The 19,397-nt window shown below is 39.9% G+C and overlaps 1 protein-coding gene across 1 annotated transcript in view; it reads right to left on the reverse strand.

The window, feature by feature from the left end:
- LOC109915242 (protein O-glucosyltransferase 3-like) overlaps positions 1–18,460 on the reverse strand; it is a 135,759-nt gene extending 117,299 nt beyond the window's left edge. Inside the window, exons 1-3 of the mRNA XM_048597942.1 lie at positions 18,398–18,460; positions 15,189–15,320; positions 12,397–12,555 (exon numbers count right to left, since the gene is read on the reverse strand). Coding sequence (XP_048453899.1) covers positions 12,397–12,555; positions 15,189–15,320; positions 18,398–18,460 — 354 coding nt within the window. The remainder of the gene's footprint in view (positions 1–12,396; positions 12,556–15,188; positions 15,321–18,397) is intronic.
- Between the last annotated feature and the right edge of the window lie 937 nt (positions 18,461–19,397).

Raw genomic sequence — 19,397 nt, forward strand, 5'->3', positions numbered from 1 at the left:
GAGTGAGAGAGAGACAGAGACAGACAGACAATGCAGATTAAGTAAATGCAGTTTAAGTGATTGGAATGCAAAAATGACAGAACAAAGGTGTGTCTAACCGCCAAACTGGAAAGAACAGATAGTCCCACTGGATTGGGGGAAGAGGTGCAGAAGGATATGGTGACACAGAATATTTGTAGGACCTTGCTGTGCACAATTTAGCTGCTGAGCTTCTCCACATGACAAGAGTGCATACAATTCAAAGGCATTTCTTGTAAGTAGGACATCCTGAGGTAGTGAAAAATGCGACTTAAATATTATCTTGTTTCTTCTTTCAAGGAAAATTTTTTTGTCACTTAAAACTACATGTGCAAAATGTTAATGGACTTTGTGTGGACAGGAGTTCAGTGGGAGGTCAGTGCTAAAGTAGATGAGTTTATGTTTTCAAATTCAAACAGGTAAGTAGTAAAAAAAAAAATTGGTTTTGCAGTTACCACTCAGAAGCTCTAATGTTTTAGCATTAGAAAAGTACTGTATATGAGAAATGTATGCATTTGTAAGTTCAGTGGTAGACACATGCATAAAGGTTCAAGTGACCAATTTAAAAAGGTGATCTGTATCAATATCAATTGTAGACTGCTAACTGGCTCATAAGGAGACTGGAGTTAAAGGGCCATAAATAATCATCCATAAAACCTACAATTTTTCTCAGTCACATGTCAGATGTGATTTGTGTATTCCATGTGACAGTGATATTAATCAAACATTAAGCTTTCTATTCCAACTGCAAAGTGGAATCAATATCAGCTCCCACACATTAAAGCAGGACACAAATAATGACTACTTTCAGTGAGGGACATGTCACTCAATAATCTGCTCAGCTGCCAGCTTCAACAATCAACTACAGAATTTTTAATCAAATGGTACTGCTGGAAGTTTTAATTTAAAATTTACCGTATACAGACATTATTTCAGGGATAAGGCGCTGATGAACTCATTTGAAACCTGGAGGCCATGCAATCTAGGTGATATATTCTGTAAGTACTTCAAATTTACAGTTTGGTCTAAGGTATGGATTAAACCATGAAACTTGCAACATGAAGATAAATTATTCCAGCCAATTCGGTGCAGAAACAGGTCGAGCATGACCAATTTTAAGTTATACAATGATTCATTATTAAAAAGTTGTGGTCTACTTGTACACAAGCAGGAGAATATTAGAACTAGGAGCAGGAGAAGGCAATTCAGCTCCTTGAGCCTGCTCTGCCATTTGATATGATCATGGCTGATATCATCTCAGCCTCAACTCCATTTTTCTGCCTTCTCCTATAATTTTTCAATCGGTACTGTTGAAAGTCTGTCTATCTCCTCCTTAAATTCACTCAATGCCCAGCATCCATCACACTCTGGGGTAGAGAATTCCACAGATTCACATCCCTCCAAGAGAAGTAATTTCTCATCTCTGTTTTAAATCTGCTAACGCTTATCCTAAAACTGTGACGTCTTGTTCAAGATTGTCCCACAGGAATAAAATCCTCTCTATGGCCATTTTGTTAATTCCCTTTAGCATCTTATATAACCTCAATTAGATCTCCTCTCATTCTTCTAAACTTCAACAGGTATAGGCCTAACCTGATCAATATCTCTAACTAAGGCAAACCCCTCACCTCTGGAATCATTCTCACGAATCTCCTCTAAACTGCCTCAAATGAAACTACATCCCTTCTCAAGTTAGGGGACCAAAACCGTACATAATATTCCAAGTGCGGTCTCTCAAATGCCCTGTACAGAAGCAGCAACACTTAACTACTTTTATACTTTATTCCTTCAGGAATAAATGCCAAAATTCATTTGCCTTCCTATTATCTACACTATCGGCATACTAGTTTTCTGCAATTTATGCATTTCAAAAGAAATGTCACTTTCATTTCTTGCAGTTTCATATAACTGAAGGTATTCTTCCCTTTTATATCCTAAGCTTATGATTTTGCTACTAGATATATATATATAATTGCTCACTCTCTTAAAGACAATGATGGTCTTGCAACAAACCTGTATGGACCTCAACATCAATAACAATTTACACTTATGTAACATATTTCATACAGTAATAACTTCCAGGTACTTCCCAACAATGTCAAACAGACCTTAGCACCACAGTGCAGGAGATTTCACAGCAGGTCACCAAAGGTTTATCAGTGTGTTTTAAGAAGTGTTTTATAGGGAGAGAGGGAGGTGAAGAACCTTGGTATTAAATTCCAGCGTTCAGCATCAAGGTTGCTGTATTCCCTCTAAACTCTGGAATTCCTTGTTCCAAATCTCTCTGCCAGCTCTTGCTACACAACCATGTAGTTACATACACAACTGCATAGCCAGGTAATTTTAAATGCTGCCTTTTCAGGAAGAGTACCAGATCTCCTCAGACCTCTGGGTAAAACAAATCCTCATGACCTCGCTAAACATTCTGCAAATTATTTGAAGTGCAGACCACTCGATATTGATGCTTTCAATCCTCAGCATTCTACCTTGATTCAGTTTTACCTTTTAAACTAAATTCCCCCTCAGCCTTCATTGTTTTAAAGAAAACAACCAATCTTTCTCCCCAAAGCTAAAATTCTGGCAACTTCTCATAAATCTCCTCTAGTCCCTCTTAAGTATAATCGCATCTGTCCTATAATACACTGACCAACACTATATACAATATTCTAGCTGTGGCCTGACTAGTATCTGGTAGCTAGAATCTTGTATCACCATGCTCTTTTCATTCTGTACCATAGCTAATAAAGGAATATCTCCTAATTGCCTTTTAACCACCTTTTCTGTACATTCAAGCCAAGTTCCCTTGAATCTACAGCACTTCTCAAAATCCCACCACTCATTACATATGCATTTGTCTTGTTTGCTGTCCCCAAATTCATCATCTCTCAATTCTCTAGAATGAATTCCATCTGCCATGCACCAAGGCTACTCAGAGAGCACCTTCCAAACCCACAACCATGATGATCTAGAAGGACAAGTGCAGCAGATATATGGGAACACCACCAGCTGCAAGTTCCCCTCCAAGCTATTCATCATCCTGACTTGGAAATGTATCACCATTCCTTCAGCATCACTGGACTAAAACCCGAACGGACTGAGGCACTTCAAAAAGGCAGCTGACCATCACCTTCTTAACTAGTGGTAAGTACTAAATGCTGGCCCAGCCAGATATGCCACATCCCATGAATGAATTTTTAAAATTCCATTTGTCACTTGTTCTGCACAAATGACCATATAACCAATTTCTGTATCATGTTAATCATACACCTATATTTAAATCCAAATAATTTGTATATCATCAACAGATAGGGACTTTGTATACACCTCTGTAGAACCCACTAAAAATAGCCTTGAAACACTTGAACATTTCCCTCTGTTTCCTGCCACAGAGCCAATTCCGGATGCAACTTGCACATGAGGCCCAATGAAAGCTTTACTAAAATCCCCAGAGGTTACATCAAATGCACCACTCCTCTTGTCAACCCTCCTGGTCATATTATCAAAAAATCAGGCTCGAGGGGCCAAATGGCCTAACCCTGCTCCTAACTCTCATGATCATTGTACTGTCCCATAAATTCAAACTGACTATTCTTGAATAATATGTACTTTCCTATATGATAATTTTACTGTCCCTCAGAACTTTTCTCCCACCACAATGGCTGACAATGACACAACTATGGTAGCAGTCTTTCAATCCTCCTATTGTTGTGGATGTAGCCCAAGATGTTTAGAAATAATGGGCAGCACCTCAGCTATTTCCTCCCTTGTTTTTCCAAGCAGCCAGCAATAGGTATCATTCATGCCTGGTCATTTATCCACATTCAAGGATGATATTACCCTCAATATTCCTCTCTTACATCTAATATCCCTCACTCCTACACCTGCTTAACTACAATGTCTGCATCATCCCCCCTCTATTGTGAAAACAGACGTAAAGTATTTATTAAGAACCATGACAACGCCTTGTGTCCACATGTAAATAACATTTTTCATCTATTATTGGCCCCACTCTTTCTTTTAATATCCACTTGCTTTATATGTTTAGAAAATAGTTTTGGGGTTTTCTTGATTTTACTAAGCAACGATTAATGTTCATATCCTCCTTTAGCTTTCCTAATTTCTTTTTAATTTCACCTTTGCATTTCCTATATCCCTCTAGCATTTCCGCAATATTGAGATTTTCATATCTGACATAAGTGTTCCATTTTGCTTTGTCCCACTATGTGGTCGTTGACATCTATGCAGCTGTAACTTGGTAGTCCCATTTTTCTTTTCTCTGGGAGTACATTTGTTCTGAACACACTCTATCAACTTCTTGGATAGTAGGAACTGCAGATGCTGGAGAATCTGAGATAACAAGGTGTAGAGCTGGATGAACACAGCAGGCCAAGCAGCAGCACAGGAGCAGGAAGGCTGACGTTTCGGGCCTAGACCCTTCTTCAGAAATGGGGGAGGAGAAAGGGGTTCTGAAATAAATAGGGAGAGAGGGGGAGGCGGATAGAAGATGGATAGAGGAGAAGATAGGTGGAGAGGAGACAGACAGGTCAAAGAGGCGGGGATGAAGCCAGTAAAGGTGAGTGTAGGTGGGGTATTAGGGAGGAGATAGTTCAGTCCAGGGAGGACGGACAGGTCAAGGGGGCGGGAAGAGGTTAGTTGGTAGGAGATAGGGGTGGGGCTTGAGGTGGGAGGAGGGGATAGGTAGGAGGAAAGACAGGCTAGGGAGGCAGGGACATGCTGACATGGGAGTGGGGGAGGGGAGATTTTGAAGCTTGTGGAGTCCACATTGATACCATTGGGCTGTCCCCCTACCTCGCTCTCCTTCCTGGACCTCTCTGTTTCCATCTCTGGCAACCACCGAGAAACCAACATCCATTTCAAGCCCACCGACTCCCACAGCTACCTAGAATACACCTCCTCCCACCCACCTTCCTGCAAAAATGCCATCCCCTATTCCCAATTCCTTCGCCTCCGCCGTATCTGCTCCCAGGATGAGGCATTCCACTCCTGTGCATCTCAGATGTCCTCGTTTTTCAAGGACTTCACCCCTCAATGGTCGAGAATGCCCTCCACCATGTCTCCCGCATTTCCCGCATCTCATCTCTCACACCCCGTCCCCGCAATAACAACCAAAACAGAATCTCCCTCGTCCTCACGTACCACCCCACCAACCTCCGGATCCAACGCATCATCCACCGACACTTCCGACCCCACCACCAAAGACATTTTTCCCTCCCCACCCTTATCTGCTTTCTGGAGGGACCACTCTCTCCGGGACTCCCTTGTCCGCTGCACACTCCCCTCCAGCCCCACCACACCTGGCACTTTTCCCTGCAACAGCAGGAAGTGCTACACCTGCCCCTACACCTACCCCCTCATCCCCATCCCAGGCCCCAAGAAGACTTTCCACATCAAGCAGATGTTCACCTGCACACCTGCTAATGTGGTATACTGTATCCGCTGTTCCCGTTGTGGCCTCCTCTACATCGGGGAAACCAAGCAGAGGCTTGAGGACAGCTTTGCAGAACACCTACGCTCGGTTCCCACTAAACAACTGCACCTCCCATTCCTCAGACGACATGTCCATCCTGGACCTCCTACAGTGCCACAACAATGCCACCCGAAGGTTGCAGGAACAGCACCTCATATTCCGCTTGGGAACCCTGCAGCCCAATGGTATCAATGTGGACTTCACAAGCTTCAAAATCTCCTCTCCCCCTACCTCATCCCAAAACCAGCTCAGCTTGTCCCCGCCTTCCTAACCTGTCTTTCCTCCCACCTATCCCCTCCTCCCACCTCAAGCCCCCCCCCATCCCCTCCCACCTAACCTCTTCCCGCCCCCCTGACCTGTCCGTCCTCCCTGGACTGAACTATCTCCTCTCTAACTCCCCACCTACACTCAACTTTAATGGCTCCATCCCCGCCTCTTTGACCTGTCTGTCTCCTCTCCACCTATCTTCTCTATCCATCTTCTATCCGCCTTCCCCTCTCTCCCTATTTATTTCAGAACCCGCTTTCCCTCCCCCATTTCTGAAAAAAGGTCTAGGCCCGAAACGTCAGCTTTCCTGCTCCTCTGATGCTGCTTGGCCTGCTGTGTTCATCCAGCTCTACACCTTGCTATCACCTTCTTGAATACCTTCCGCTGCTCTGATACTGAGTTAACTTCAGATCTGATTTCATTTCATTTTTAAACAAATCACATCTCAGCTTAGTAAAATTGGCATTTCCCAAATTCAAAACTGCTCTTTTTGATCTATTTTTGCCCTTTTCCAGACCAAACTCCAATTGAATTATGATCATTACAACCAGGTCACAATCACTACCAACTTCAAACACCTAGCTTCAATTCCTAAAGCTAAATCCACAAGTACCCAATCCTGTTTTGGGTTTCCTATATACTATTACTCCCTTATGGTTTCAGCACTTCTCAGCAGTTTATCTACATGTTTTCTTTTCTACTTCTGTCTGACTGACTATCTATCGTACATTCTTGGGTTTCAGGTAAATACCACTGAAGTATAAATCAGACCTCATTCAATGGTAGGGCAGTTTAAGCATCTCAGTGGCCTATTCCTAGCCCTACATATTCCTGGTAAATGAATCAAACTCCTCTAAATATATCACAGCTGTCATAATAATTTTGCACTTTTCCCCCAGAGTCATTCAACATATATTCTAAAGGTGCATTTCTCCTTAAATTTGTCTCTATTTTTCTCTTGGCATGCATTTAGATCAGTTAAGTTTCTGAAAGGAATTTACTAGCCATAGGTATGCCTCATTGTGATTTGATGGCACATGTGGCATCAGTTATCTGGTATATTCAGTCTCTGGCTAAAAAGATGGTAGTACTGTGGTAACATCACCGAACTAGTAATTCAAAGGCCCAGATAAATGGGAAAATGGGTTAAAATCTCAGCACAGCAGCTGGTGGAATTAAAGTTCAAATAATTACACCTGGAATGTAAAGATAGTCTCAAACAAGCTGACCATGAATCATTTTCTTAAAAATCCAACTGTTTTTAAATGTCTTTTAGCAAAGGAAATCTACTGTTCTTGCCCTGTCAGGTCTGTGTGTGATTCCAGAACAATAGCAATGTGGCTGACTCCCAACAACCCTCTCAAGTAGCAAGCACTCAGTTCAAGGGCAATTCGAGATGGGCAAAAATACTAATTGTGATGGAGAGGTCTGCATTCCGTGAAAGAATTTTAAAAACCTTTTCAGCTCTAATTAAATGGTCAAAATACTGATTTCTTGCCTGGAAAATGTTTTTTTTTAAATGTTTGCTTTGTTCTTGCAATTTCAAGTGTCACTTCATTTGCTTTGTGGCCTGTATTTAGAATTTAAAACATTTGTCTTAGTGTCAGCTTTTCAAAGACTTCCATTTTCTTCCTCAGATATTTATTTATTGACCAGGTATCTCAAGCATATGGAAAAGTCAGTAGAAGGAACCATCTTGTGAGCTCTTTTCCTGCTGTTAACACATCATTCTCTTTCACAAAATTGCTTATGGTTATCTCTAAGCCTGTTCTGACTATGGCACTGCATCCATCATTTTCTATTTTCATTTGTCCCAAGTAGTCAAATTCATCTACTTCTTCCAGTGTAATTTGAATTGATTTATTATCATTATGTGTACCGAAATACAGTGAAAAGTTTTGTCTTATGCGCTTTACAGGCAGATCGGCAGCATCCACTTTAATCTTCACTAGTTCATCTAACAGATTCCTTCAGGTTACCTTTTCTTTTCTGGTGTTCAAGTTCTAAGCTTCTCGATTTTACTTGATCTATGACATTTTATAGGGCCTGTTATGATTCTGCAAGTGATCTCTTCGTAATCTATGGAAATAATTTCTAGCTAAACTTTTTATATTATATCATGCAAATTTTCCTGCCAATCCATTGTTCCTTCTGTAAACATCATAATGTGATTGCCATCTATCAACGGGATAGCTTATTCAAAGGGGAGAGTAAATAAAATTTCCTGGGACACTGATTTTGAGTTTTTCTACTTTCATTGTCAATAAAATCTCAGATACTTGTACATTAGGAAGCCCACTCATTTACTGAAATAAGTCCCTCCACATGTAAAAGTGTGTTAATAATGGACTAATATTTTGCAATCCTTACAGAAATTTAGAATTTCAATTTTTCTTCACATATCCCTGTTTTTGCCTAGCTTCTGACTTATAATTTTGTAAAGCATTTTGTTTTCAACCTGCCAACCTGATGATGTCTGGTCATTTCATTTCAACAATGCTCAGCAAGTTCTGTAGCAGATTTCAAGATTGATATATTCTGACCTGGATCTCTGTTTCAGAGACATTACCAAGTGCAATTTTTAGAAGACTCAGACTATTGCAAATGAATCTGCAGAGGTTATTAAACAGGAGCTTGATATTTTGTTGTGAAACAGAGACTGAATGTACCAGAAAATTGATGCCTCAGTGCCATCATCAGCACAATGAAGAACACCTATGACTAGTGAATTCCTTTGAGAAACAGAAAATTAACTGATCTAAATGCATGCTCAGAGAGAAACAGGAACAAATTAAGTGAAATATAGCTTGTAGAATATATACTGGATGACTCCAGGGGCTGAAATACAACAGAAGTACCTTGCATCCAAATTTAAAATGAGTACATTAGCTATCTGCAACACAGAGAAGTTAGAAAAAAAAAACCTGTGCAGAAAAGCCAAGTTTGGTCACTTGCTTTATTATCCATTGCTCCTGTCATGACAAAGCTTCAGACCAGAGTATTATTCTAATTTTTCAACCTTTAATTCCAAAAAGTTTTCTTAAGAAAGGGGGCTTCTACAGGCCAAAAAAAGATTTGCCGACTGGCAAAGACCCATGGAAGGTTATACCTGTAGAACATCAGGGAATCTTCAAACAGAGGGGGAGAGAGAGAGAGATGCAACAGAAAAACCGAATGAGGGGCTGCCTCAAAATCGACTATTTAAATATCAGTATCCTATCTACTCTTCATGAACCACTCAGAAAAATTGATCAGTATATCTTTTAAGTTCTCTTTTATACTCATTTCTTATTCCCAATTTGTGTGTATGTGGGCTGCATTATTATTTCTTTCCATGTTTATTAGTAATAAACTCACTCTTTTGTTATGTCAAGAAACCCTGGTTAAATTTGCTCCTTTTAAAACATAAATACATTTTGTCTGGGAGAAAACTACCCATAAGGGAAGGATCATTTTAAATTAATCTTGTTGCAACCGAAGTGGCAGGAGAAAAAAGATAGGGAGCTAGTATATTCATTCTCACCCAGGACCTTTGTGATATGGGGAATCCACTTGCACCCATGATAACTTAGGGGAACCTGTCTGGGGTCTGGAGATACTTGGCTCAGGGATGTTAAGAGATTTCTTGTTGATAGAATGATGCACAACTGAAAATATATAAATTACTGTGACAGCTGTAATACATTTAGAAGGGTTGATTGATTTGCAATGAATACATAGGAATAGGAGGTGGTCAATGATTCCATTAAACACAGCCTGCCTTCGGACCAGATATTAACCAATTTGTATTACAATGGGACTTAGCTGAAACCCAAGAATATACTATAGATTACCAATCCAAGGAAAATAGGAAAACAAGTATGAAGATAAATTGATGACAATGTTGAAATAATTTAGCAATAATACTAGGAAATTTCAATTCACTGGGATTAATTGGGATACAATTATATAGAGGATGTAAAATTCTTAAAATACATTAAGGAAAATGTTTGCATTCAGCCAAAATGTAGCAGACCCAAAACAACAAGAGACATTGCTGGATTTAGCTTCAGGAAATCAAGCTGGGAAGGTGTAGTGATCATAACATGGCTATAAAGACCATAATTCAGAGAAAAGGACAAAATTAGACCAAGACGAAAGGTGTTGAATTGAGGCAAGGCCAATGTGATTTGTCAAAAATGAACTGAGCACAGCTTCCCAAGGGTAAATGAATGTCCGAGCAGTGCCAGTGTTCAAGGAGGTGAAAGAAAGGACTCAGAACAAATGTACTCCCAGAAAACAAAAGTCAGATTCCTAAATCAACGGCTATTTAAATGAGTAGACAGTATGGTGAAATGCCACTAAACTGTTACAGCAGCGAGAAATAGTAAGGATGAAATAGCAGAAGTACAAGTCAAATATGCTCCTGTAAAGAAAAACGGTGGGACCACGATTGGAGAATCCTGAATGGCAAGAGACTTAATGGTTAGGATTAAGAAAAAAATAGCTTATTGAAGGCTGAACATGGCAGAGTTCTTCCTAAAGGATTATAAAAAGTGTATTAAAACCAAATAAAGAAAGGAAATGAAAAAATTTAAGATAGCGAATGAGAAAGCCTAAGTGGGTAGAATTAAGGAAAACCCAAATGATTTTTAAAAAATATCTAAATAACAAGGAGAATAAATTCTACATCTTCAATTGTCTTAAATTACTGATCCCACCATCTTATCACAACCCAGGTCACTCTGTCAATTCAAGTTAAAAAGCCTCAACTTACTTTCTTAGGATTTGAACACAGGTTTCGAGAGCTATGACAATCTCTGACAATGACAATGACAATATTTTGTGCTGTGCATCAATTAGAATGCAGAAGTCCAGTGAATGGATTTTCCTTGACCTATGGAAGGAGAGAAATTGCTGCTGAACTGTCATGTGTTTCCTCTCAATGTGACTTGGGACTCTGAGGTGCACACGAGACAAAGAAACTCAGTGTTTGAAAGAAACCTACATGTAACTCAGTTGGAAAAGAATTCATGCAGATTCTAGATTTTTTGAGCCAATGCAAAATATTGCAATGCTGAAAACAGAAACAGAAAATACTGGAAATAGTGGAACAGCACCTCATATTTCGCTTGGGAACCCTGCAGCCCAATGGTATCAATGTGGACTTCCCAAGCTTCAGAATCTCCCCTTCCCCAATCACATCCCAAAACCAGCCCAGTTTGTCCCTGCCTCCCTAACCTGTCCTTCCTCCCATCTATCCCCTCCTCCCACCTCAAGCCCCACCCCCATCTCCTACCTACCAGCCTCATCCCCCACCCTTGACCTATCCGTCCTCCTTGGGCTGACCTATCCCCCTGCTAACTCCACACCTACACTCACCTTTACTGGCTCCACCCCCGACTCTTTGACCTGTCTGTCTCCTCTCCACCTATCTTATCCTTTATCCATCTTCTATCCGCCTCCCCCTCTCTCCCTATTTATTTCAGAATCCCCTTCCCCTCCCCCATTTCTGAAGAAGGGTCTAGGCCCGAAACGTCAGCCTTCCTGCTCCTCTGATGCTGCTTGGCCTGCTGTGTTCATCCAGCTCTACACCTTGTTATCTCAGATTCTCCAGCATCTGCAGTTCCTACTATCTCTGAATACTGTAAATACTCAGGTCTGACAGAATCTAATGGAAAGAGAAGCAGAGATAATTTTCAGGTCCAGACTTTCCATGAGAACTGTTCTGACAAAAGGGCACAGGTATGCAACATTAATGCTGTATCTCCCTCGACAGATGCTGCCAGACCGGAGTATTTTTTGGATTTTTTGATGTTATTTTCAAATTTTCGATTCAATGCAGAGATTGCTTTAAGACTTAAGTAACGCAGTCCAATCAGATTGTAGGTTCAGCCTCGCCTGAGAATTACACTGGCAGCTTGGTAATTGAATACCTTTTTTTTCACTCAGAGAAGATATACTTGCTGACTTATACCAACAGGGAGTTGAGGAGAAATTTAATCAACCCTAATCTTTTCCAGCAAATAAGAAATTAATCCAAGAAAAAATACAAGTTTGAGAGTGCATTTTCTAAAGCTTGTAAGCATTGTATTACAGCTAAAGTGTTCATCATTGCTCATAATCCTCATCCTTTCATCTTTCATCTGCTCAGAGATGATAAAAACAAATTCTATCTTTTCTTTACAGAATGGACAAAAGAATCGGTATCGATCTAGAGTGAGGTTTGTCCAGTAAGCAAACGGAAAGCTCTACCATAAGTCAAGGGAGTTGGGGGTGGGGGAGTCGATAACAACGGGACTGGCATACAGAGTGAGAAAGGCAGCAGAGATACCAGTTTCTCTCAGATCTCTGGCAGACTGCACTGTGGAAAAGAGCCTAGCCAGCTGTGCACATGAAAATTATGCTGCCCTTGGGTAAATTGAAAGTTATTTCAAAGTTTTTTTTAAATTTAAAAAATCTAATTAATCAGAAAAGTGTATAAATTTATTCCTCAACCTTTTCTGAGAGGCGATATTGAATCCAGTTCATTCCATTATCCATGCTACTTTCAACATAAACTTCAAAGCTGTTCTTTTCTCAATGAACAATTTTAAATATTCGTGTTATAGTCCAATTTTTTAAAATTACCAGATGACACTTACTCGATGTTTTTCTTTTATCTTCATTCTATATGCTTCTTTGTCATATTTGTCCTCTTCTCGTAGCCTTTCTTTTGCTTTCTCCATATTTATTCCTCCCTTGTCATCATCCTGGTCATTATCTAGTTTGCTCTTTTGTACTGGTGGCCACTGCTGAATCACCTTCAGAATAGAAATTGTGTGAAGTGTTAATGGTAAAATAAAAAGACTGATATTAACCATTACTTAACAATTGCTCCCACTGTGATCTTAATGAACAAATTGTCAGAATCAATTATTGAAAGAAGTTATTGTTCTAAACATAAAAATAAATGCACATTCTTCATGCAACACCCATTATAAAAATAATGACTCACCAATATCTTAAAGTCAGCTTTGGAACGAAGTTTGCGGTCTAAATTCAAATTCTAATCCAAACTTTAAATCAATTACTTTCCACAATGAGATCAACAGAATGTGCACAATTATTTTTTAAAATAGGGAGTCCGGTAGGGGAAATTGACATTAAACCACACTCAATAGATTCCTATAAAGCAACAAACCAAAAGGCAAGCAATGTTCAGTATTTAAGGAATTCATATCACTGAGAGGTATAGCTTTTTTTATATATCATTCAGCATTAAGTTTAGAGAAAAAAATCAGGTTCAAATCTCCAAACCCATGTCAACACTCAAATAATTTCTTAAAAGTAAACAAAAACCTGAGTAACTAATTCCTGCAGACATTCATTGTCGTAAGATGTGGAATATCATGTAAAGTGAGTAAAGGAATGATCCTTTCATTTGATGAATGACCCTACTGTTTTAGTCTCGTGTTGAATCTGTATTTTAACTAGTTTCAATATCCAAAGCTCAATCTGCTTGCAAATTCTTTTGATTCACTTATAAGAAATGCTAAACAGAGTTACAGTGAAAAATATTAATTGCTGTCTGTTCGACCCTTAAACAGTTGTACTTCTAATTCCCTAGTCCCTTTCAAAGATAATATTTCACAGAATGTTTAAATTCTCCATTCCAATTACCATCCATCCTGAGCCTTCTAGCCCTCCTAAAGAGCAAGGCAACATTTTGGTTCACTTTTCTACTCCCACTCCCTTTCAGAGCTGATGTATCCTCTGGTAGCTGGAGTCCAAACACAGCTCTAGCTCTGGCTTTCCCAATCCTTGAAATACATTTCTCATAAACATACTGTGCCCTTTGGCACCACTTCTATATTTTTTTGAACTTTTAGTTAATCCAGCTTCCTTTTGCTATGAAGATAATATTCCTATTGGCTTGACTAGAAACCTATTCAGCCAGTATTTTCTCGCTTTTTAAAAGCTGCTGTTAACTAACAAATTAGCCATGATCTTCAGAATCTCTGTGCACTCTACAATATCTGGCAATGTCTTTGAAATGGCCACTTATGCTAGTGTTAGCTTTCTTTTTGTTATGCATTTGAAACTCTGCTTTCAAGTACCTTGGTGAATAATCTTTTACTACCTCATACATCTCGAAAGCCACTTTCAGAGTTTGGCCACAAGCACTTCTAAACAATTTTTCACCAAATGATTTGCCACCAAACTTACAGTGGTAGCTATCAAGATTCCTCTCATCATTATTTTACTTAATGACTCTTCTTGTTGCCGCTTTCTGTTTGTCCAAAGATTCCCTCGAGTTTTTCCTCTCTCCTTAAAACCCTTGGTAGCATCTTACCTTAGCCTTTCAATTGAGTTGATTAAGTAGCAACAAGTTGAAGTGCATTTTGCTTAGGACAGACATATTCATACAATACCTCCTAAATTTATCAGCTGATTGTTACATGATTGAATTAGGAACATTGCAGGAAACAGGAAATTAAGTATATCACTCTCCAAAAAAGGCAACATTTGATACAGAGCAACATTAGCAGCACTACTGGAAAACTGACCAGAATTGATTCCTTTTAGATCTAGAAATGACAACATAGAGCTTGGTTGACAAGATAAAAACTGGAGAGGAAAAATGTCATTTCCAAAATCACATGTTCTGCAATGTGATTAAACATAGTATGAATAAACTAACAGTAACTGTACTAGCTAACCATACCTCAAATAATATAATAATTACATTTATGTCCGTTTCACTTGCCATATTCAAATATTTATTAATTTAACGGATATGATTAAATCCAATATTAAGATGAAATTAACCCAAGTTAGTTAAGTATGACAAAAATTTAGATTTTGCACAAATACTCTGTGATGCAATTGCTTTAAATGTAGATTTAATAAAGAAAAACTTTTTACATCGAACTGGTGACAATTTTCACGACTTCAAGATAACTTTGTGAAGATAATGTATATGAATAAGTGGCCAGGCTGTTAAGACAAGGAATTTGAAAAGACTCCCAACAGCTTCTGAGAAAAGACTGCCTACAGGAAAATTCAAAGATTTTTCAAAAGGATTCATTCTGATAAGTTTTTGATGTGTACCACGTGATTCAAAACATGTATTTGTGACTACCTGCTGTCTCATCTCATTTAGCAAGCACTTCATTTTCTATACTAAAAGTGAGATACAACAATGCTGTAAATCCGAAATAAAGACTTAAGTGCTGAAGAAACTCAGCAAGTCTAGCAGCATCTGTGGACAGAGAAACAGAGTTAACATTTCAAGTCCAATATAATCATTTCCAATTCAGTTCAATTTTTTAAGAACTTATTTCTTACTGTGCGAAAATATATTCTACATAAAATGTCAGACTAAAGTTTAATTAGTGCAACAAAATCAGTCACAAAAATAACCTACTTGTTTATGTTTCTACCTGAAACTCACCTCTCCCTCTTCATTGAAAGTGACTTTTGTATTCACTTTAAATTTTTTCTTCAGGACCTTCTTTGCCTCTTTGACTTTTGTCTTTTTTGTTGTTGTTTTCTTTATTTTATCCTGTTCTTTTTCATCAAGTTTCTACAAAATAAAAAAAAAGGTCTTGGCTATACAAACAAATTCGGACTGCAATCACATGTATACATTATGACAAATTAATATTTGTTACAAATCTATAATATTCAAAAAGAATGTTATAGCTCTGAAACAGCTGTAAATGTTTCTTTAAAACTCATTATCACTACAATTTGGCCTACTCAAAAACAGCACAGAACTAGGCCAGTGGCTGCTAGGAAAGAAAGAAATACTAGAAAAAGATAGCAAAACATTCACGAAACCCAAATTAAATCTCATCATAAAGGTATAAATTTTTTCACTATTTTCCAAATTTGTTTTTCCTAGAAAAACCAACAGTAGAGGTGTAGAAACATCGTCACTTTTTTTGTTAGTGTTTTCAAGTCAGCCTTCTTATAACATACAACTAAAAACATCTCATTGTGAGTAAGCAGTTAAACAATCCAGAAAACCTCTGAAGTGAAAATGTGCTCTAAACAAAAAAAAGTTTAATAAAAAAAAGGTCTAGAAGGGGCCTTGGAGTATATATGCAGAAAGAATAAATGAAAACGCCCATGCTAATTTTACTTTAGTTATCTGAATCGCAAAGTGCAAATACAGACTCAGTTGTAATACCCTTCATATAAAATAACCTACAGTCACTTGTTCAGGCCCCTGTATAAACAGCTATTTTGATAAAATTCTACTTAGCTCCTAGCAACAAAATGTTGGTAACATTTAGATTAACGTCCTTTTTAAATCCTGTTTCTTTTTTTCACCTTTTCTGTTAATCTACCAAAATGAAAGCATTTTCTGTCTTATGGCATCTTTCATAAACTCTATTTTCTGCATTCTGTTCTATTACCCTGACGTACTTATGTAAGGTATTATTTGTTTGGTTAGCATGCAAAACAATACTTTTCACTATCTCAGTACACGTGACAATAATAAATCAACTCTAATCAAAGTAGGACAGGCCACTTTTGCAAGACAAAAATGTGCTTGCTACTCAGTAAGTCCCCCATACAACAAGACAAATGGTAAGATAATCTATTTTATTGATATTAATTGAGAAATAAATATTGGACTGAATACTGAGAACATTCCCTGCTCAGTTAGTGTTATTGGATCTTTTACATTCACAAGAGGACAACTGATGCTTTAGCTTAACATTTCATTCAAATGATAGGATACCTGGCAGTCTCACTGGCAGAACTGGAAATGCAAGAGGACAATGCTGGTGATAAGCTGAAGTTCCAGACCTCAACAACTTCTCTTTCAATTCCTCCCACTTCCTACAAAGGGGATGGCCATGGGTACCCGCATGGGCCCAAGCTACGCCTGCCTCTTTGTAGGTTACGTGGAACAATCCCTCTTCCATAGCTACACTGGCCGTAAACCCCACCTCTTCCTCTGTTACATTGATGACTGTATCAGCGCCGCCTCGTGCTCCCACGAGGAGCTCGAACAGTTCATCCACTTCACCAACACCTTTCACCCCAACCTGAAGTTCACCTGGACCATCTCTGATACCTCCCTCTCCTTCCTGGACCTCTCCGTTTCCATCTCTGGCAACCACCTAGAAACTGACATCCATTTCAAGCCACCGACTCCCACAGCTACCTAGAGTACACCTCCTCCCACCCACCTTCTTGCAAAAATGCCATCCTCTATTCCCAATTCCTTCGCCTCTGCCGCATCTGCTCCCAGAATGAGGCATTCCACTCCTGTACATCTCAGATGTCCTCGTTTTTCCAAGGACCACAACGTCCCCCTCTCAGTGGTCGAGAACGCCCTTGACAGTGTCTCCCGCATTTCCCGCATCTCATCCCTCACACCCCGTCCCCGCAATAACAACCAAAACAGAAACCCCTCGTCCTCACGTACCACCCCACCAACCTCCGGATCAACACATCATCCTCTGACACTTCCGCCATCTGCAATCCGACCCCACCACCAAAGACATCTTTCCCTCTCCACCCTTATCTGCTTTCCGGAGGGACCACTCTCTCCGTGACTCCCTTGTCTGCTCCACACTCCCCTCCAGCCCCACCACACCCGGCACTTTTCCCTGCAACAGCAGGAAGTGCTACACCTGCCCCTACACCTCCCCCCTCATCCCCATCCCAGGCCCCAAGAAGACTTTCCACATCAAGCAGATGTTCACCTGCACATCTGCTAATGTGGTATACTGTATCCGCTGTTCCCATTGTGGCCTCCTCTACATCGGGGAAACCAAGCGGAGGCTTGGGAACAGCTTTGCAGAACACCTACGCTCGGCTCGCAGTAAACAACTGCACCTCCCAGTCGCAAACCATTTCAACTCCCCCTCCCATTCCTTAGACCACATGTCCATCCTGGGCCTCCTGCAGTGCCACAACGATGCCACCCGAAGGTTGCAGGAACAGCAACTCATATTCCGCTTGGGAACCCCGCAGCCCAATGGTATCAATGTGGACTTGACAAGCTTCAAAATCTCCCCTCCCCCTACCGCCTCCCTAACCTGTCTTTCCTCCCACCTATCCCCTCCTCAAGCCCCACCCCCATCTTCTACCTACTAACCTCATTCCGCCCCCTTGACCTGTCCGTCCTCCCTGGACTGACCTACCTCCTCCCTAACTCCCCACCTACACTCACATTTACTGGCTCCATCCCCGCCTCTTTGACCTGTCTGTCTCCTCTCCACCTATCCTCTCCTCTATCCATCTTCTTTCCGCCTCCCCCTCTCTCCCTATTTATTTCAGAACCCCCTTCCCCTCCCCCATTTCTGAAGAAGGGTCTAGGCCCGAAACGTCAGCCTTCCTGCTGCTCTGATGCTGCTTGGCCTGCCGTGTTCATCCAGCTCTACACCCTGTTATCTGTTATTCCAGACTGTTAATGCTGGAATAGCCAAACTCAGGCACACCTGTCATATGACTGTGCCAACCAATCGGAGTAGAGTTAGGCCACACAGAGAGCAAAATCACAGACAAGCCATCATTCAACATCGAGATCTCTCAATGAAAGGACATTCATGCCCTGACAGTACGTCTAAACCTATGAGAAAGTCTGAAATGCTGTCAATTGGGGGCAAAGTGAAGTTGATAAAGCAAATAGAAACATACCTTGGAACAGTCTGTAAGCAGACATTCTCTCCTGTGAGGAAGTGTAATAGAACAGTTGCCCATGCATTATGCATGTTAAATCTCTTGCTAATCACTCTAAAATACTAACCAAACATTAACTCAACAAAATCAAGGACTGGAGATTGGCTTTAAATGACTAATTTTCTAGGATTTTTGGTTGGTCACACAGGCGTATTACCTTGACAGAGATGCAGTTTAGCAAGGCAATAAAAGTAGCATCTAAAATCTTCAACAATCAGAAACTTGCTACAGGATTATCTCAAATACAAGGCCTAAAAATGGAGCCAAAAATGTCACAAGGATAAGAGGTTGCTTAAAATTGCCCTCAACTTCTGAACCACCACAGAAAACAACACAAATATATAAAAAATCCTTTAAGAGCAGGATAACAAAACTGTCAAACCTGCAGGTTGACAGTTATGCCATCAAGCAGGAATACAAGAGATGATACTTGGTTGGAGAGAGATAGAGCTGTATTTCCCTGGTCTCCAACTCTTGTTTAAAAAGTGAGATGCAATAGCCAAGACTGATTCTCTATAAATCATTAGTTTAACAGTATGCAACTTTGTAAAACTTTATTTCTAACTTGAAATCAAGATTCTGGACATAACGAAAGGCTTGAAATCGACACTTTTCTGTAACGATATGATGATACACATAATTCAGTGGAAGAATAGATGTCCATTTAAATCTTTCACTCTTCCCTGCCCCTCCTCAAAATAAAGGATTCTTTATGACTTTCTACAGCTACCTCACTGAAATGGTTTCAACAAGAGATTTCCATTAAAGCAAAAATGAAATGCATTCACTCAGATTTTGCACAGCAAAAGCACTGTGATCACTGTTTATTGTACATCCAACAACCTGCAGACAATAAGTGGGCTTTTGGGCATCCACCAGTAGTGGATGTTAGGCAATCAAACTTACAATTTACCAAAAACAGAGTTGAGAATGGTGGTGGTGAGACAAAGTTGATCAC

The sequence above is a fragment of the Rhincodon typus genome, chromosome 6, assembly GCF_021869965.1.
Source record: "Rhincodon typus isolate 14 chromosome 6, sRhiTyp1.1, whole genome shotgun sequence".
NCBI classification, from domain to species: Eukaryota; Metazoa; Chordata; class Chondrichthyes; order Orectolobiformes; family Rhincodontidae; genus Rhincodon; species Rhincodon typus.